Source organism: Archocentrus centrarchus, unplaced genomic scaffold (assembly GCF_007364275.1).
Source record: "Archocentrus centrarchus isolate MPI-CPG fArcCen1 unplaced genomic scaffold, fArcCen1 scaffold_92_ctg1, whole genome shotgun sequence".
Lineage (NCBI taxonomy): Eukaryota > Metazoa > Chordata > Actinopteri > Cichliformes > Cichlidae > Archocentrus > Archocentrus centrarchus.
This window is the reverse complement of record NW_022060301.1, coordinates 141021-161626: the sequence shown is the minus strand read 5'-3', so window position 1 is coordinate 161626 and position 20606 is coordinate 141021. Positions and strand designations below refer to the sequence as shown.

General features: G+C 42.1%; 2 protein-coding genes across 2 annotated transcripts; one reads left to right on the top strand and one right to left on the bottom strand.

The window, feature by feature from the left end:
• Window positions 1-467: 467 nt before the first annotated feature.
• On the bottom strand, window positions 468-2838 carry LOC115777993 (heat shock 70 kDa protein 12A-like). Its single transcript, XM_030726011.1, has 4 exons — window positions 2557-2838; window positions 1901-2122; window positions 1655-1826; window positions 468-1507 (listed from the first exon to the last, which is right to left on the bottom strand). Exons 1-4 carry the CDS (start codon window positions 2836-2838, stop codon window positions 468-470), a joined length of 1716 nt encoding a protein of 571 aa, XP_030581871.1.
• Window positions 2839-6514: 3676 nt separating this feature from the next.
• Window positions 6515-8586, top strand: LOC115777999 (heat shock 70 kDa protein 12A-like). Its single transcript, XM_030726014.1, has 4 exons — window positions 6515-6812; window positions 6938-7162; window positions 7237-7408; window positions 7556-8586. Exons 1-4 carry the CDS (start codon window positions 6531-6533, stop codon window positions 8584-8586), a joined length of 1710 nt encoding a protein of 569 aa, XP_030581874.1. The 5' UTR covers window positions 6515-6530.
• Window positions 8587-20606: the final 12020 nt, after the last annotated feature.

Below are 20606 nucleotides of genomic sequence, written 5' to 3'. Positions count from 1 at the left end.
TGACAGTGTATGTGTGTGTGTGTGTGTGTGTGTGTGTGTGTGGGGGGGGGGGGGGGGGGGGGGGGGGATAGATTTAATGTTATGTATTCAAAACAAATATGAAAAAACAAAAAGTTTTTGTATCAAAATAACAAAAAAATGTTAAAACATTTTGGAAATGCAATCACTTGTTTATTTCTGATCATATATGAAAATAAAGGTAATCAATCTTTTAAAGGTACAGGTAAAAGTAAAGGCAATAGTAATTATTTTGGGGTCTTTTACCTTACAATATAAAGCAACTTGAGGAAACTGTTGTGATTTGGCATTATACAAATAAAACTGAATTGAACCCTGTTGAAGACCCTTTTAAATGAATTATTTCAATGGAGAGGTAACTGTCTTTACTCCTCTACTTTGTAAAGCTTCATCAGTATTTTGAGAGTTTTAGGAAATAACAAAAGAAACTGCTGCATTCAGGATGTCCCTCAAAAATTCTCAGGGTTTGTCATGAAATCAATCTTAACTGATCCTTTTGCCTTTGAAAGTAAGTCAAAGCCTGTGGCAGTTATTTCTGTGGAGCCAAACCTGATCTCCAGATTAACTTTACGGTTCATTCCCCCTGTAGTGTCATGCATGTCAACAAGAAAAGATCCAACTTTCTCTACTCCCCATTCATCTACATACATGAGATTTTTTCTTTCTGTGCAGTAAAATCTCAGGTTCATTGCCGTCTGGTCACTTTTTATTGGAAAAAGGACATGTTTTCTAGTTTCATTCCATCCCACATCTTCACCTTCCTCCACCAACTTCATGAAAATATCATTACACCATACACCATCTGCATTCACAAATTTCTTGTCTGTTCTATGCTTAGACACATCAAACCTATTAGCCACACCAAGTCCATAAGTAAAAGCACTTTTTCGAGATGCCACCAACCCTGGATTTCGTCCAAACTGAACAGCTCCATTCACAATTGCTTCCTGTGGCCTAAATGGACACACAACTTTACACCAATCCCCAAACTGATCAATAACATGATTGCGTAGAATCAGGCTTTCAGCATAGCCCCCCACTAACAGGATGTACTGAATGCTTAGATCTCTTCTTAAGATTTCACTGAGACTGTCAGTGATGCCCTCCAGACTCTCATCAAAGAAAGACCTCAGTTTCTCTTTGGAGATTTTGATCCATCCCTCATTCCAAGAAGCTCCTTGCACTGATTCAAAGAACTTTTCTATTTTCTGCCTTTTCTGAGCCAAATCTCCGAGATTAAAGGGGCAGCTGATCTGAATGTCATCATCTACCTGTTTGAAATACATAAAATCATTCATAATTCTCTGAACCTCACTGGGATAATTTCTTTCATATTCATCCCAGACACCATCACAGAAGATTTCTCTGAGGAACTCTTTGAATTTTCTGTCCACACTTTGTCCACCCAAATCATTTCCTGAGGCCTTGTGGAGCTCCTTTAGGGCTCCTCCATCCAGGACTTCATGAACAGTGATGTCAATGGTTCCACCTAAAACACACAGAGGAAGTGATGAAAGCTGACTTCCTGCAGCAGCAGACTCATCAATACAGAACATCTATAAAAGACATTCAGAACTTTACAGTCTGTCTGTCTATGAATGTTAGCCTAAGAGTGTAACAGGGTCACATGCAGTACCTCCACAGTCCACCACCATGTACTGGGTTCCTGGAGATTGATCCAGGGCCCCTCTGCCATGGTTCTCTGTGATGAAGCCTTTAGCTGGCAGCTTCTTACACCAGACTGCAGCTGCCTCTGGTTCCAGAGCGATGATCAGGTTGTGATTAGTTCCTTCTGTGACAATTCCTGCCTGGAAGGGAAATAAAACTCTGAATCCTCTGAACATTTCAGGATTTCAGAGATCTCTAAAGAAAAAGGTGTTACCTGAGCTGCAGCTTCTCTCATGAATTGCTTTGCTGAAGGATCCCAGATGGCAGGTACAGTCAGCACCCAGATGAAGTCAGAGGCTATGAACTCCTTTTCTGTTTTAGCATTGATGGTTTTCAGTGCATCTTCCTTCAGGAACCTCAGAGCTTCCGTGAACACCTTCAAGGCATTCATTGACTTCCCATTTGCAGCTTTAATCATTACATCTCTGTTCAGTTCCTGGAAATGGTTGCAAAGGCAGGTTTATTTCATGTCTGTGGCCGGAAACATGTACCAGCCAAGATTAGCAGAATAGTAAACTGGAACAACAGTTAAAATGTGACCAGCCTGTCAAATGATAACCCAATTTTTATTGAATTTAGTGGTCAGTTACACAAGTATCAAGAAATTATCAAACAATGGGTTGAAAAATATAGATTTCTAACTTTTTATGTACACTGGACATTTAAAAGCTTTTGTTTCAATTGTTTTGTTTTTTGGGTAAACTGGTGATTGAAACAAATGCCTTACTTCCCTTCCTAAGAGTTTCCCCACATATAATATAAACATTTCTACTATTTGACACAAGTACTTATCAACATTCTGTCATATTCACAAAAGAGTAGGGCACCATTCAGTGCTATGTCTACAAGTAATATATTTATAACACTTACGGTGTTATAGAGCACCATCTTGAAGTTTTCAAAGAAAAAGTGTGTCTTTGCTTCTTCTGCCAGCATGTTAAGATATACTTTTTTGGATTCATAACCAAACCTCAGAAATTCCTCGTCTTCATTGAACAGAATGCAGGTTGGAGTCTTTGGAGTCTCAGTTCCAATCTCTTTTCCCCACTGCCGCACAATGGGATCAACCAGTGTATCTTTGGATGTTACAGTGTAAGCATATCCACTGTATGCAGTACCGAAGTCTATTGCTATAATGTATGAGCCACCCATTGTAGAAACAGGTCCAACGTGTTGAAATGACAAAAATGTGAGGACGTGCCAATGAACTGCATTTATAAGTTATCTCTTGTCAAGCCCCACCCACAGTTTTATTTAATGTAGCATAAATTGCCCATAGTAAATGACTACAGGAAAATACACTGCTCAAAAAAATAAAGGGAACACTTAAACAACACAATATAACTCCAAGTAAATCAAACTTCTGTGAAATCAAACTGTCCACTTAGGAAGCAACACTGATTGACAATCAATTTCACATGCTGTTGTGCAAATGGAATAGACAACAGGTGGAAATTATTGGCAGTTAGCAAGACACACTCAATAAAGGAGTGGTTCTGCAGGTGGGGACCACAGACCACTTCTCAGTACCTATGCTTTCTGGCTGATGTTTTTGTCACTTTGGAATGTTGGTGGTGCTTTCACACTCGTGGTAGCATGAGACGGACTCTACAACCCACACAAGTGGCTCAGGTAGTGCAGCTCATCCAGGATGGCACATCAATGCGAACTGTGGCAAGAAGGTTTGCTGTGTCTGTCAGCGTAGTGTCCAGAGGCTGGAGGCGCTACCAGGAGACTGGCCCGTACACCAGGAGATATGGAGGAGGCCGTAGGAGGGCAACAACCCAGCAGCAGGACCGCTACCTCCACCTTTGTGCAAGGAGGAACAGGAGGAGCACTGCCAGAGCCCTGCAAAATGACCTCCAGCAGGCCACAAATGTGCATGTGTCTGCAGAAACGGTTAGAAACCAGCTCCATGAGGATGGTATGAGGGCCCGACGTCCAGAGATGGGGGTTGTGCTCACAGCCCAACACCATGCAGGACGCTTGGCATTTGCCAGAGAACACCAGGATTGGCAAATTCACCACTGGCGCCCTGTGCTCTTCACAGATGAAAGCAAGTTCACACTGAGCACATGTGACAGACGTGACAGAGTCTGGAGATGCCGTGGAGAGCAATCTGCTGCCTGCAACATCCTTCACCATGACCGGTTTGGCAGTGGGTCAGTAATGGTGTGGGGTGGCATTTCTTTAGAGGGCTGCACAGCCCTCCATGTGCTCGCCAGAGGTAGCATGACTGCCATTAGGCACAGAGATGAGATCCTCAGACCCCTTGTGAGACCATTTGCTGGTGCGGTTGGCCCTGGGTTCCTCCTAATGCAGGACAATGCTAGACCTCATGTAGCTGGAGTGTGTCAGCAGTTCCTCCAAAATGAAGGCATTGAAGCTATGGACTGGCCCGCCCGTTCCCCAGACCTGAATCTGATTGAGCACATCTGGGACATCGTGTCTTGCTCCATCCACCAACCACAGGCTGTCCAGGAGTTGGCAGATGCTTTAGTCCAGGTCTGGGAGGAGATCCCTCAGGAGACCATCCGCCACCTCATCAGGAGCATGCCCAGGCATTGTAGGGAGGTCATACAGGCACGTGGAGGCCACACACAATACTGAGCCTCATTTTGACTTGTTTTAAGGACATTACATCAAAGTTGGATCAGCCTGTAGTGTGTTTTTCCACTTTAATTTTGTGTGTGACTCCAAATCCAGGCCTCCATTGGTTAATAAATTTGATTTCCATTGACAATTTTTGTGTGATTTTGTTGTCAGCACATTCAACTTTGTACAGAACAAAGTATTCAATGAGAATATTTCATTCATTCATATCTAGGTTGTGTTATTTCAGTGTTCCCTTTATTTTGTTGAGCAGTGTACTTTTTATGTTAAGTGTCTTCCCAATGTGTACTATTTCAATTCAATTTATTATTCTATTTGAATAGCGTAAAATCACAAAAAACAAATAGTCAAGGTGCTTTATATTGCAATTTAAAGACTCTATAATAAATACAGAGAAAACCCAGCACTTGGTGACAGTGGGAAGGAAAAACTCCTTTTGAACAGGAAGAAACCTCCAGCAGAACCAGGCTCAGGGAGGGGCAGTCATCTGCTGTAACCAGTTGGTACTGAGGAGAGAGAGACAGGACAAAAGACATGCTGTGGAAGAGAGCCAGAGATTAATTGTAATTGATAAAATTAATTAAATTAAAGAATAAAAAAGTAAAGGAGTAGAACGATATGATGAGGCCTGATTATTTAAGATTTTGTAGGTGAGGAGAAGGATTTTAAATTCTATTCTAGATTTAACAGGGAGCCAATGAAGAGAAGCCAATATGGGAGAAATCTGCTCTCTCTTTCTAGTCCCTGTCAGTACTCTAGCTGCAGCATTTTGGATCAGCTGAAGGCTTTTCAGGGAGCTTTTAGGACAGCCTGATAATAATGAATTACAATAGTCCACCCTAGAAGTAATAAATGCATGAATTAGCTTTTCAGCATCAGTCTGAGAAAGGTTGTTTCTAATTTTAGAAATATTGCGCAAATGCAAAAAAGCGGTCCTACATATTTGTTTAATATGTGCATTGAAGGACATATCCTGGTCAAAAATGACTCCAAGATTTCTCACAGTGTTACTGGAGGCCAAAGTAATGCCATCGAGAGTAAGTAACTGGTGTTACACCATGTTTCTAAGATTTGTGGGGCCGAGTACAAGAATTTCAATTTTATGAGTTTAGAAGCAGGAATTTAGAGGTCATCCAGGCCTTAATGTCTTTATGTCTGAGTATCATCTGCATAACAATGAAAATTTATGCAATGCTTTCTAATAATAATGCCTAAGGGAAGCATATATAATGTAAATAAAAGTGGTCCTAGCACAGAACCCTGTGGAAATTAATTAACCTTCATATGTGAAGAAGACTCCCTGTTTACATAAACAAATTGGACTCTATTAGATAAATATGATTTGAACCACTGCAGTGCAGTACCTTTAAATTTAGTTACAGCACTTTCACAAAGACTTCTACTGTAATAAAACTTATTTCTCCACTGCTGTGCAATCCATTAAAGTAAATGTAATTATTACTAAGAAATGATCAGACAGGAGGGGGCTTTCAGGGAATACTGTTAAATCTTCAGTTTCTGTGCCATATGTCGGGGCAAGATCCACAGTATGATCCTTTGTATTTTGAGTGAAGCCAATTCAGTCTCATAGATTAAATGCAGTGTTGAGGCTGTCATTTTCAGCATCTGCACTGACATTAAAATTACCCACTATAATTATTTTATCTGAACTGAGCACTAAATCGGATAAAAAGTCTGAGAAATCAGACAGAAACTCTGAGTAAGGACCAGGTGGACGATAGATAATAACAAATTAAACAGGTTTTTGATTTTCCCAATTAGGATGGACAAGACTAAGAGTCAGGCTTCAAAATAATTAAAACTTTGTCTTTGATTAATTAATAAGCTGGAATTGAAGATTGCAGCTACTCCTCCTCCTCGACCTGTGCTTCGAGCATTCTGACAGTTACTGTGACTCGGGGGTGTTGATTCATTTAAACTAACATATTCATCATGCTGTAACCAGGTTTCTGTAAGGCAGAATAAATCAATACGTTGATCAATTATTAAATCATTTACTAATAGGGACTTGGAAGAGAGAGACCTAATGTTTAATAATCCACATTTAATTGTTTATTATTCACAAATTCAAATGCTTAGTATTTCACTCAGCTGTCTCTAGAAGACTGTGGGTGGAGCTTACAGCAAGAGAAGGGATAAATACACAGTGTCACAGTGTAGTGTAAGTCACAGTGAAACTACAGAAAGAACTACTTGAACCAGTTTCTACAATGAGTGAGTCATACATCATAGCAATAGACTTTGGCAGTGCGTACAGTGGATATGCCTTCAGTATTACACCAAGAGGGGCAGAGCCTGATCCCCATTTAAGTCAGTGGGGAAAGGAACTTGGATTGGAGAGTCCAAAGACTCCAACCTGCATTCTGTTCAATCAAGATGAAGAATTTCTCAAGTTTGGATATGAAGCTAAAACAGCATATGTCAATATGCCTGGACAAGAAGCTAGGACACACTTTTTCTTTGAATATTTCAAGATGGCACTTTATGGCACAGTAAGTAACACTAGAGTCAAATCCAAGAAAAAAATATATATATTCAGGGTTGCTAGATGTTATGTTTATAAGTTTACATGAGCAGTCTTCTCAGTTTTAACTGGCACCTTATCAATCGTCTTCAGAAACTAAACAACGATGTCAGAATTGAAGCTGCAAACAGGAAATCAATGAAGGCCTTGAAGGTGTTCACAGCAGCACTAAGATATATGAAGGAACACTCACTTGAAACTATTAAAAATAACACAGAAGGGAGGAGGTTCATAGCCTCTGACTTCATCTGGGTGCTGACTGTACCTGCCATCTGGGATCCTTCAGCAAAGCAGTTCATGAGAGAAGCTGCAATTCAGGTAACACCTTTTTCTTTAGAGATCTCTGAAATTCTGAAATGTTCAGAGGATTCAGAGTTTTATTTCCCTTCCAGGCAGGAATTGTCACAGCAGGAACTGAACACAACCTTATCATCGCTCTGGAACCAGAGGCAGCCTCAGTCTGGTGTAAGAACCTGCCAGCTGAAGGCTTCATCACAGAGAACCATGGCAGAGGGGCCCTGGGTCAATCTCCAGGAACCCAGTACATTGTGGCTGACTGTGGAGGTACTGCATGTGACCCTGTTACATTCTTAGACTAACATTCATCCACAGACAGGCTGTAAAGATCTGACTGTGTTTGATAGAAGTTCTGCAGTGACTAGTCTGCTGCTGCAGGAAGTCAGCTTTCATCACTTCCTCTCTGTGTTTTAGGTGGAACCATTGACATCACTGTTCATGAAGTCCTGGATGGAGGAGCCCTGAAGGAGCTCCACAAGGCCTCAGGAAATGATTTGGGTGGACAAAGTGTGGACAGAAAATTCAAAGAGTTCCTCAGAGAAATCTTCTGTGATGGTGTCTGGGATGAATATGAAGGAAAGTGTCCCAGTGAACTTCAGAAAATTATGTATGATTTTATGTATTTCAAACAGGTAGATAATGAAGTTCAGTTCAGCTGCCCCTATAACCTGGGAACATTGGCTCAGAAAAGGCAGGAAATAGAAAAGTTCTTTGAATCAGTGCAAGGAGCTTCCTGGAATGAGGGATGGATCAAAATCTCCAAAGAGAAACTGAGGTCTTTCTTTGATGAGAGTCTGGAGGGCATCACTGACAGTCTCAGTGAAATCTTGAGAAGAGATCTAAGCATTCAGTACATCCTGTTAGTGGGGGGCTACGCTGGAAGCCTGATTCTACGCAATCATGTTATTGATCAGTTTGGGGATTGGTGTAATGTTGTGTGTCCATTTAGGCCACAGGAAGCAATTGTGAAAGGAGCTGTTCAGTTTGGACGAAATCCAGGGTTGGTGGCATCTCGAAAAAGTCCTTTTACTTATGGAGTGTCTGTGTCTAAGATATTTATTGAGGCTAAGCACAGGCCAGACAAGAAATATAGATCTGATGTTGGTGACCTGTGTTGTGATATTTTCATGAAGCTGGTGGAGGAAGGTGAAGATGTAGGTTGGAATGAAACCAGGGAGCACTTCTTATATGCTACAGAAGCATTTTTGACAACTGCAAGCTTGACGTTTTATTGCTCAAAAAAAAAAAACCCATCTTATGTAGATGAGCCTGGTGTGTACAAAGTGGCATCTTTTCATGTTAAGATGCCTGACACTACAAGAGGCGTAAACCGTAAAGTTAAATTGGAAATCAAATTTGGCTCTACAGAGATAACAGCCATAGGCACTGACTTAAGTTCAGGAACAAAAGGATCAGCAAAGATTGACTTTATGACCACAGCATGAGGATGTTTCAATAGCATCTATGCAGCAGCATTCTCTGTCATTTCTTCTGAGGAACATTTAAGATACGTCATTCTTCTTTCTCCATGTTTCTGGATTTAAAAAGTCAAAATATCACAGTGTCACATTGTGTAGCTCATGCATTCACCAGCAGCTGTATTTACAATTTGAACATACAACATAACCTTAAAAATTACCAGTTAGTTCTTACACTATTAGGGTTCATTCTATAATAGGTTCACATCTGCTCTTTATGTGAGTTCTTATACCACACTTTTTCTGTTTTCTTTTGTGTATTCTCCAGAGAAAGACAATAATGGACAAATGCACTTTATTGACTAAAGAATTGGGCCACAATTCTTAGTCGTTGATTCAGTCCCATTCAGTACATGAAGTAGACCACCTAGCCATGCTGTCTGCCTTAACAAACATAGATAATGGGTCATCCAAAGAGCTTACTTAAATTCAAGCATAATGTTATAATAAGATGCCAATGTGGCAATAAGTGATTTTGTGAAATTTCTTCCTACTTTCAGGCAACTGTGTGTTGTGATTTGGTGCTATATAAATAAAACTGAATTGAAAATTGAACTGAATGTTTTTATGGTCACCTGTGAGTGGTGTTATTGTAAAGTAGAAGTAATTAGGAGCCACAGCAACTCAGCCACAAAGTGTCACGCCACATAAAGTTACGGAGCAGGGTTGTCAAGTGCATAACTCTGCAAAACTCTATGCTAACTCAAGAGCTGTAGAGCTCCAAACTTCCTTTGACATCAACATGTCAGGTAAAATAACAAGATTCTTTATGGCATGGATTTCCATGGCAGAACAGCCATGAAGATGAAGATGGCAGATTTGGAAACTGAACTGAATGTTTTTCAATTACAAAAAGCTAATGGTAAAGTTTGGTGGAAAAAAGCTGAAAGACCACATGTTTCACAATTGTGCAGAACAATGACTAGACCAACCTCCACTTGAATTCTGAGTGTAGTATATATTATTTATAAATGTGCATTCAAAGACAAGAAAAAATCATTGGAAAAGATTTGGGGACCCCTTTTCAACTGTGTGGTTTGAGACAAAATAGTTAATTTTGTCGACTTGTGTCGAATTTGTGTTGTTCCTTTTCTTCATTTTGTTGTTCATTTATTTTTATATACCTTGTGAAAAATGTTGGTTAAAAATGTCATGAACAATTTACAGCACAAGGTCATATGGGTCCATTCATGGCCTTCTCTCAATGTAATAAAGCAACCATGCTTTGTATTTCTTCTTTTTGGCTGAGATGATGAAAGTTTTGATGATCAGTTTTAAATCAGTACTAAATACGTTTTGTCACTGTAGCTCTAAGCACATGTACATGCAATTTAAAATAAATATAACATAGTTTTGCACCAAATGCAGCAGTGAGAGAAGTGGTATACATTAAAATATCTACGGACATTTTATTATAATATGCCATTTTATTTATAGTTAGACCTGCCCTGGTATTAAAGAATGGAAAGTGACACTGTTTAGTTTTATAACTTATATGGTTACATTGTTCAGACTTACTGAAAATGAGTTTTGAATTAACTGAAAATAAATTACATTATACGACTGCTCTCATGATTAGTGGTATCAAAGTGACATCCTTCTAAAACCTGATTCATTTACAGTGGGTATGGAAAGTATTCAGACCCCTTTAAATTTTTCACTCTTTGTTTCATTACAGCCATTTCCTAAAATCAAAAAAGTTCATTTTATTTCTCATTAATGTACACTCAGCACCCCATCTTTACAGGAAAAAAAAAAAAAAAAACAGAAATGTAGAAATTTTTGCAAATGTATTAAAAAAGAAAAACTGAAATATCACATGGTCATAAGTATTCAGACTCTTTGCTCAGTATTGAGTAGAAGCACCTTTTGAGCTAGTACAGCCATGAGTCTTCTTGGGAATGATGCAACAAGTTTTCCACACCTGGATTTGGGGATCCTCGGCCATTCTTCCTTGCAGATCCTCTCCAGTTCCTCAGGTTGGATGGTGAACGTTGGTGGACGGCCATTTTCAGGTCTCTCCAGAGATGCTCAGTTGGGTTTAGGTCAGGGCTCTGGCTGGGCCAGTCAAGAATGGTCTCAGAGTTGTCATGAAGCCACTCCTTTGTTATTTTAGCTGTGTGCTTAGGGTCATTGTCTTGTTGGAAGGTGAACCTTCGGCTCAGTCTGAGGTCCTGAGCACTCTGGAAGAGGTTTTCTTCACACATACCGCTTAGAATTAACACCAAAAAGTTCATTCTTCGTCTCATCAGACCAGAGAATCTTATTTCTCATAGTCTGGGAGTCCTTCATGTGTTTTTTGATAAACTCTATGCGGGCTTTCATATGTCTGCACTGAGGCTACTCTGCCATAAAGCCCCGACTGGTGGAGGGCTGCAGTGATAGTTGACTTTGTGGAACTTTCTCCCATCTGCCTACTGCATCTCTGGAGCTCAGCCACAGTGATATTTGGGTTCTTCTTTACCTCTCTCACAACACTCTTCTCCGACGATTACTCAGTTTGACTGGACGGCCAGGTCTCGGAGGAGTTCTGGTCATCCCAAACTTCTTCCATTTAAGGATTATGGAGGCCACTGTGCTCTTAGGAACCTTGAGTGCTGCACAAATTCTTTTGTAACCTTGGCCAGATCTGTGCTTTGCCACAATTCTGTCTCTGAGCTCCCTGGACAGTTCCTTCAACCTCATGATCCTCATTTGCTCTGACATGCACTGTGAGCTTTGAGGTCTTATATAGACAAGTGTGTGCCTTTCCTAATCAAGTCCAATCAGTTTAAGTAAACAGAGCTGGACTCCAATGAAGGAGTAGAACCATCTCAAGGAGGATCAGAAGAAACAGACAGCATGTGAGTTAAATATGAGTGTCACAGCAAAGGGTCTGAATACTTATGACCATGTGATATTTCAGTTTTTGTATTTTAATAAATTTGCAAAAATTTCTACATTTATGTTTGGGGTGCTGAGTGTACATTAATGAGAAATAAAATGAATGTTTTTGATTTTAGAAAATGGCTGCAATGAAACAAAGAGTGAGAAATTTAAAGGGGTCTGAATACTTTCCGTACGCACTTTAAATCTAATTTATTTGATCGGCTTTAAAAATTCTTGTACTTATCATCTACTTAAACATTTGTTTTAGACTTGAAAAATTAAAATAATAGGATTCTAAGAATATTAAAAGAACATTTTAAAGCTTTTTGTAAATAAGTTTTCTTTTAATCTTGCATACATTTGCCTTTGAAATGCTGTGGGCAAACCCTCCTTGGCAAATAATCTTCTTAGAGCCTCTGACATTGGACTACTCTCTGTGCTTGTCCTGTTGGACCTCAGTGCAGCTTTTCATAATATTGACCATAATATTTTAATACAGTGATTAGAGCATGCTATGGGTATTAAGGGTACTGCACTGCAGTGGTTCAAATCATATTTATTTAATAGACTCCAATTTGTTCATGTAAATGGGGAGTCTTCTTCACACACTAAGGTTAATTATGGTGTTCCACAGGGTTCTGTGCTAGGACCACTTCTATTTACATTATTCCCTTAGGCAGTATTATTAGAAAGCATTGCATCAATTTTCATTGTTATGCAGATGATACTCAGCTTTAAAATTCTTAAAATTCCCTTTTACCAGGAAGAAACCTCCAGCAGAACCAGGCTCAGGGAGGGGCAATCATCTGCTGCGACGTGAAATTCTTGTACTCGGCCCCAAAAATCTTAGAAACATGGTGTCAAACCAGATACTTACTCTGGATGGCATTACTTTGGCCTCCAGTAACACTGTGAGAAATCTTGAAGTCATTTTTGACCAGGATTTATCCTTCACTGCACATATTAAACAAATATGTAGGACCACTTTTTTGCATTTGTGCAATATTTCTAAAATTAGAAACATGCACATAGACAGTGCAGTGTGGTCAGTCAGGAAAACAGTGAAGGGGGGGCGTATGCTGTAGTTACGCAAGACTTTGTGAATCTCGGTAGTATCGTCTATGGCGTCATGACTCTATCTACAAAGGTCTGAGTGATTAGCTTTTTTTTTAGCCAATTTATAACTAGACAGTCTTAAAACTAACAAATATAGGTAGTTTCTTAGCTTAACTTAAATCATTTTCAGCAGTCTGGAGGACGGTGAAGAGGAATTGGACAGTCTGCTGTGTTATATCGGCGGGTGTTTTGAGCGAGACGTTATGGGGAAATCTGACAAGACCCCGACTCCCTCCACCTGCAAGGGAACTCCGTCCACAAAAAGAAGCCTCCCTGAAGATTCCCCAGAGACAGCATCACCACCTACCACCAATATTGTGGGCATTTTGGAGTCCATAAATAACAAGCTGTCAAGCTTTGATGCCCGCTTGGCCCTTGGCACACAACATGCTGAAGATCTATGAAAGAAAAACTAATAAACATAATCAGAGATATAACAAAACATAACCAAAAGAACACAAAACACTGGCCTTACACATTCCATTAACAACTGGGACTGACAACTCAGGTAAGGTATAAAAGGCATCACAGAACATCCTCATTCTTGTCTGACATGCTTCATTTTAAAGTACAAACTGTAAATTAAAAGAGAAACTTGGCAAAGTGAACAATTGGCTTCAAAGAGATAAGTGAGTCATTTCACAAACCACTGTGACGGGAACAAAGTACTTTCCTGTTCTTCAGGTATTTGTGAACTTTGTCTCCTGATTCAAAGTTGCAGGTGTGGTTAGTCTGACATTTGATCAAGTACAACAGTGAAAAGTTTTATTTGAGTGTGCATTGTCTTATATAACTTTGGAATTCTTGAAAAAAATGTAAACATCTACACAGAGCATTATCTTGGGTAGGCTACCATTTGTCTAAGTTGTTGTCATTAACATAAAGAAGATTTAAACAAAATACCCATCCATGGATATAATCATTTTCTACATCTTATATGGGTTAGGGTTAGGGGCAGCAGTCTGAGAAGGTAACCACAAAGCCAGCGATGTGGTGGGAGTGGAGCTGGATTCGCTTATGGCAGTGTCGGAGAGGAGGATGCTGTCTAAGCTGCAGGTCATTATGGACAATGGCTCCCACCCACTCTACAACACAGTGATGGGACACAGGAGGACATTCAGTGTAAGACTCATTACACCAAAATGCACCACAGAGTGCCACAGGAGGTCATTTCTACATGTGGCCATCAGACTATATAACTCCTCCCTTAATAGGTGACACTGTGGTTCACCAGTGTCATTCATTTATCAGTATTCATTTGGTATGTGTGCCTGCAATTGTACATAAAATTGTTCCATATACATTGTACATACATTCTCCTCCGTGAATCGCCACCTTATCGTGGTGGAGGGGTTTGTGTGTCCCAGTGATCCCAGGAGCTATGTTGTCTGGGGGCTTGTCCCCCTGGTAGGGTCTCCCATGGCAAACTGGTCCTGGGTGAGGGTCCAGACAAAGAGCGGTTCAGAAGACCCTTATGAATGAAAAAACAAGGGAACAGTTTACCCTGCCCGGGATAGGGTTACCGGGGCCCCACCCTGGAGCCAGGCCTGGGGAGGGAGCTCGAGGGAGAGCGTCTGGTGGCCAGGCATTAGCCCGTGGTGCTTGGCCGGGCGCAGCCCGAAGAGGTTACATGGGCCCGCCCTCCTGCAGGCCCACCACCCGCAGGAGGTGTCGTAGGGGTCGGGTGCAGTGTGTGTCGGGCAGTGGCCGAGGGCGGAGGCCCTGGCGGACCGATCCCCGGCTATCGAAACTGGCTATTGGGACATGGAATGTCACCTCTCTGGTGGGGAAGGAGCCTGAGCTAGTGCGTGAGGTTGAGAGATACCAGCTAGATATAGTTGGGCTCACCTCAACGCATGGCCTGGGCTCTGGAACCAGTCTCCTGGAGAAGGGCTGGACTCTGTTCCAGTCTGGAGTTGCCCTCGGTGAGAGGCGGCGAGCTGGGGTGGGTATTCTTGTATCCCCCCGGCTTGCTGCCTGTACGTCGGAGTTTTCACCGGTGGACGAGAGGGTAGTTTCCCTGCGCCTTCGGGCTGGGGAACGGGTCCTGACTGTTGTTTGCGCTTATGCGCCGAATGACAGTTCAGGGTACCCACCCTTTTTGGAGTTGCTGGGTGGGGTGCTGGAGAGTGCTCCATCTGGTGACTCCATAGTCTTGCTGGGAGACTTCAACGCTCACGTGGGCAATGACAGTGAGACCTGGAGGGGCATGATTGGGACTCCGGAGGCAGCTGACAGGTATCAACAGGCCAAGCGGAATGCAGCTCGGGTAGTGTCCAAAGCAAAAACTCGGGTGTGGGAGGAGTTCGGTGAGGCTATGGAAAAAGACTTTCGGACGGCATCGAAGCGATTCTGGCAAACCGTCAGGCGACTCAGGAGGGGAAAGCAGTGCTTCACTCACACTGTTTATAGTGTGGGGGGGGTGCTGCTGACTTCAACTGAGGCTATAGTCGGACGGTGGAAGGAATACTTCGAGGACCTTCTGAATCCCACTGACACGCCTTCTGTAGTGGAAGCAGAGTCTGGGGATGAGGGAGATGACTTGACCATCACTGGGGGTGAGGTCACTGAGGTAGTTAAACAACTCCTTGGTGGCAGAGCCCCTGGGGTGGACGAGATTCGCCCTGAGTTCCTGAAGGCTCTGGATGTTGTAGGGCTGTCTTGGTTGACACGCCTCTGCAACATCGCGTGGAGATTTGGGGCAGTGCCATTGGAATGGCAGACCGGGGTGGTGGTCCCCATCTTTAAGAAGGGAGACCGGAGGGTGTGCTCCAACTTTCGGGGGATCACACTACTCAGCCTCCCCGGTAAGGTCTATGCCAGGGTGCTGGAAAGGAGGGTGCGTCTGTTAGTCGAACCTCGGATTTAGGAGGAACAATGCGGTTTTCGTCCTGGTCGTGGAACGCTGGACCAGCTCTTTATCCTCTCAAGGATATTCGAGTGTGCGTGGGAGTTTGCCCAACCAGTCTACATGTGCTTTGTGGACTTGGAGAAGGCATTCGACTGTGTTCCTCGGGGTGTTCTTTGGGAGGTTCTGCGGGAGTATGGGGTGTCTGGCCCATTGTTGCGGGCCATTCAGTCCTTGTACAACCACAGTGAGAGCTTGGTCCGTATAGCCGGTAATAAGTCGGATTTGTTTCCTGTGGGTGTTGGACTCCGTCAGGGCTGCCCTTTGTCACCGATTCTGTTCATAATTTTTATGGACATAATTTCTAGGCGTAGCCAGGTGGCGGAAGGCTCCTTCCTTGGTGGCCTCAGAGTCTCATCTCTGCTTTTTGCAGATGATGCGGTTCTGTTGGCTTCATCAGGGGGGGGCCTCCAGCTCGCAGTGGAACGGTTCGCAGCCGAGTGTGAAGCGGCCGGCATGAGAATCAGCACCTCTAAGTCTGAGGCCATGGTCCTCAGCCGGAAAAGGGTGGAGTGCCATCTCCGGCTCAGGAACGAGTTCTTGCCTCAAGTGGAGGAGTTTAAGTATCTCGGGGTCTTGTTCACGACTGATGGGAGAAGGGAAAGGGAGATCGACAGGCGGATCGGGGCTGCTTCTGCAGTGATGCGTACGCTGCACCGGTCCGTCGTGGTGAAGAGGGAGCTTAGCGTAAAAGCGAAGCTCTCGATTTACCGGTCGATCTACGTTCCTACCCTCACCTATGGTCACGAGCTTTGGGTAGTGACCGAAAGAATAAGATCGCGAATACAAGCGACAGAAATGAGTTTCCTTCAAAGGGTGGCTGGCCTCTCCCTTAGAGATAAGGTGAGGAGTGCGGCCATCCGGGAGGGGCTCAGAGTAGAGCCGCTGCTCCTCCACATCGAAAGGAGCCAGTTGAGGTGGCTCGGGCATCTGATTAGGATGCCTCCTGGCCGCCTCCTGGGTGAGGTGTTCCGGGCATGTCCCACCGGGAAGAGGCCCCGTGGTCGCCCCAGGACACGCTGGAGAGATTATGTATCTCGGCTGGCCTGGGAACGCCTTGGGGTCCCTCCGGATGAGCTGGAGGAGGTGGCTGGGGAGAGGGAAGCCTGGGCTTCTCTGCTTAGGCTTCTGCCCCCGCGACCCGGCCCCGGATAAGCGGAAGAAAATGGATGGATGGATGGATGGATGGACATTGTACATACACTTATGCATTTAAAAAAAGCTGTATATATATATATATATATATATATATATATATATATATATATATATATATATAATATGACACCTATTTTATTATGTACAAAAACAGACATAAATAGTTAAGTATTACTGTCACAGACACTGCACTCACAAGTTTTATATGTGTATAGATTTAGATGTGTATATAGCCAAATTATCTCCTTAGTCTTTATATTTTTATGCCTTTAGTGTATGTCATTTTGTTTTTGGTTTTATTCATTTAAATGTAATGGCTGCAGCTATAACAATAGAAATTCCCCTCTGGGATCAATAAAGTATTCAGATTCTGATTCTGATTCTGGTAACAAGACCATGCTGTGCACAGTACAGAAACAGCATTAGTGAAGGTTACAAATGTTCTTCTTACAGCCTCTGACAGTGGACTCATCTCTGTTCTTGTCCTGTTAGACCTCAGTGCAGCTTTGATACTGTTGACCATAACAATTTTTTACAGAGATTAGAGCATGCCATGTCTGTGTTTATAATTTACTTATCCTTGTTTTTTTTTTTTGTTTTTTTTTCAAGTTTATAGTGGGGTATTTGCTAATATTTTGGGGAGCGATCACTGAACATGACTTTCTCGCTACACCATCACACCGGAAGTTGTGGCAGGTAATTTTGAATGCCAAATTACTAAATGCTCAATAAATATTGGGAAACACACACAGTGACACAGTGTGTCTGCTAGCTAAAAGAAGAGCTGCTGTATTTCCAGGGAGAGAAAAGAGAGAGAGACGTTCACTCACAAATGTATGAAAGAGGACAGGTGAGGAAGAAGAGAGGTTCGATGGTCAGATGTTCATGGTCAGAGTTACAGGTTACATCAGTGCAGCAGAGATGAGTTTGAATCAAAGCTGCTGTTGCTGAGATTCATTCACTGAATCCAACATTTATACAACCTGCTGCTTTTACTTTCTTACTTTTACATTTCAGAGCCTGTACTTTTTGACTTTTACTTAAGTAAAGAAGTTGAACTAGTACTTCAACTTTTACCAAACAAAACTACTGGAGCATCTGTGTGCAGCACAGAGGTAAACACTGACAGCGATTAGAGCAAGACGACAAGTACGCACTTTGTGTCCTTTTATCTGTGATATGAACTGATACAAAGCAGTAAGTTCAGCCTTAGAGCCCAACCTAATTCACAGCTGTGAAAATTGCATTGCTTTTCTCCATAATACACACCATGCAGTGAAATAGCGGCAGAAAACTTTACATTGAGATGGCAGAGTCATGCCCTTCTGCTGCTTTCATCACATGTTCTTGGTTTGAGACCTTGCGGTGCCCGAGGTGATCCTGTTTCTCGGCCATGCACCAAGTGCGTTCGTGGTGGAAAAAACGCTGAATGGTTCAAATACTGGCACCAGCAGTGGCATGCAAATGGTTCAAAGAGTCATACCTCATAGTACCATATCACCCCATTACAGCACTTCACTCTCAGACTGTGGTTCCTAGGATACTTAAGAGTAGAATGGGAGGAGCCTTCAGCTTTCAGGCCCCTCTACAGTAGACACCCTCTTCATTTTAATGTTAAGCTTAAAACTTATTTTTGATAAAGCTCATAGTTAGGGCTGGATCAAGGAACCCTGAACCATCCCTTAGTAATGCTTCAATAGGCTGCTGGGGGAGGGGGTGTCCCATAATGCAGAGTGTTTCTGCTGTCAACCTGTTATATACTACATGTAATCACAAAAATTAGTCTCTGGCTTTCTCTCCTATAGTTTTTCTTTGTCCTGTTTCTGCTCTCTGTAGTTTTCCTATCTTGTCATGGTGATTGGCTTGTGATTGTTGAGTTTTCTTTCTAATATTATAGGGACTTTAACTTAAAATATGAAACACCTTGAGGCAACTGTTCTGAATTTGTGATGTATAAATCAAATTGAACTGAAATGAATTTCAACATTATTTACCATGTGTGAGCAGTGTGGCAAGCAGGGTGGACCCAAAAGCAGAATTCCAAAACAAGACTGAATGTACATGATGGTTTATTTGAAGAAATTCCAAATTAAACAGAAAACAAGGAGCAAAAAAACTGAGCAGTGTAACCACAACAAAAACACACCTTCATATATACACACACAGGGAATGACGAGAGATAACAGGAAACAGCTGGGGAGAACAGGTGGACAAAATCATACTAATGAATACACAGGAAGCAAAACTCAACACACAGGACTGTCACACTAAAACAGGAAGTAAACAAACCAGACACAAATGCAGCCTAAACACAACATGTGTAATAGAATAGACAAGAGGCCAGGAACTAACAAACACTGAAACACTGAGATGCAGGAAGACAATAACAGGATACAAAACCCAGACTAAGCTCAACACCATAACATGCTGAAGATCTACACAAAAGAAAACTAATTAAAACCGCAAGCGGTGATGATGGGGCCCTCGCACCTGTGGCGCACATCGACCCATGGTGCACTCAGAGGGTTTTTTGATTGTGATGGTGTAGAGAAGGTCTGTAACAAGTTTCCTTCATTTATGGGAAAAAAAGGCTTTTGCTCTCCATATAAACCCAAGGCAATTGTTGGGGTGTGGTCAGGGCTCCAGCATGCAAAATAGGGCATGGGTCTGATTGACTTTTTTGATCAGGATGATGTCAAGACTGTCTGTAACCAATTTCATACATTTCTGGGAAACTAAACTTTTTGCTCTCCATATAAGGCCAAAGAAGTATTTAGGGTGTGGTCGGGGCTGCAGCGTGCAAAATAGGGCAAGGGTCTGATTGACCTTTTTGATCAGGTTGATATCAAGAATGGTGAAACAAATTTTCATGCATTTCAAAGAAACTAATTTTGTGGATGCTATACAAATTTTAATTTTCTTCTGTAGGAGGTGCTCTTGCACCTATAGCCTTGAATCAGTAGTTATCGGATCAGCCTGGGTCTGATTATGAGTGATTACATTTTTAGGCTGATTGGGCAAAGCATGTGCAGACGAGTGCACAAACAATTTTGTGGCGAGGGAGAAAAATGAAGGCCAAATTCAAAGGGCTGGTGTGACAAGGCCATTAAATATTTTGTAAAACCTTGCACAATTTTTGATGGGCTACTTGTGTAGATGATCTGGAGCTATTTTGGTCTCACTGGGTCAAATGGAGTTGAGTCAAATAAAAGGCCTGAAAATGACCAAAATTGACACCTTCAATTGAAGATGGCTGACTTCCTGTAGATTTTCGGGTATGGGTCTAAGAGACTTTTTTGTATGTCTTAGGATGTTACATGATGTTACATTTCTGATATGTAGATAAAATGTAGCCCCGCAGCTATGCCAAAAACATGGTATTTTATGATATTTCTAGGTCCCACTAGTTGGCGATCTAACATTTATGGACTTTATGCATATCATTGTGTTCAGGGCAGGAGGCTTATCAAAGTGATCAGAATTATGTCAGGAATTTTGATACATATTTTCATACATTTCAGAGAAACTAATTCTGTGGACGGTCATACAAATTTTCATTTGATTCTGTAGGGGGCGCTATTGTACCTACAGTTTTGCTTCTGTAGTTATGGGATCAGCCTAGGTGTGTACACGATTGATTAAATTTTCAGGCTGATCGGGCAAAGAATGTGTGAACAAGTGCACAAACAATTTTGGTGGCGAGGGAGAAAACGAAGGCCAAATTCAAAGAGCTGGTGTGACAAGGCCGTTTAATATTTTGTAAAACCTTGCACAATTTTTGATGGACTACTTGTCTAGATGATCTGGAGCCAATTCGGTCTCACTGGGTGGAATGCCCTAGGAGGAGTTGATTGAAATAACAGGCCTGAAAATGGCAAAAATTGACACCTTCAATTGAAGATGGCTGACTTCCTGTAGGATTTTGGGTATGGGTCCA

Coding starts and splice junctions, on each gene's coding strand:
- LOC115777993 (XM_030726011.1), bottom strand. CDS start 2,838: ATGGGTGGCTCATACATTATAGCAATAGACTTCGGTACTGCATACAGT. Junction 2,123..2,556: donor AGATGGTGCTCTATAACACC/GTAAGTGTTATA, acceptor AACCATTTCCAG/GAACTGAACAGAGATGTAAT. Junction 1,827..1,900: donor TGAGAGAAGCTGCAGCTCAG/GTAACACCTTTT, acceptor TTTCCCTTCCAG/GCAGGAATTGTCACAGAAGG.
- LOC115777999 (XM_030726014.1), top strand. CDS start 6,531: ATGAGTGAGTCATACATCATAGCAATAGACTTTGGCAGTGCGTACAGT. Junction 6,813..6,937: donor AGATGGCACTTTATGGCACA/GTAAGTAACACT, acceptor AATCGTCTTCAG/AAACTAAACAACGATGTCAG. Junction 7,163..7,236: donor TGAGAGAAGCTGCAATTCAG/GTAACACCTTTT, acceptor TTTCCCTTCCAG/GCAGGAATTGTCACAGCAGG.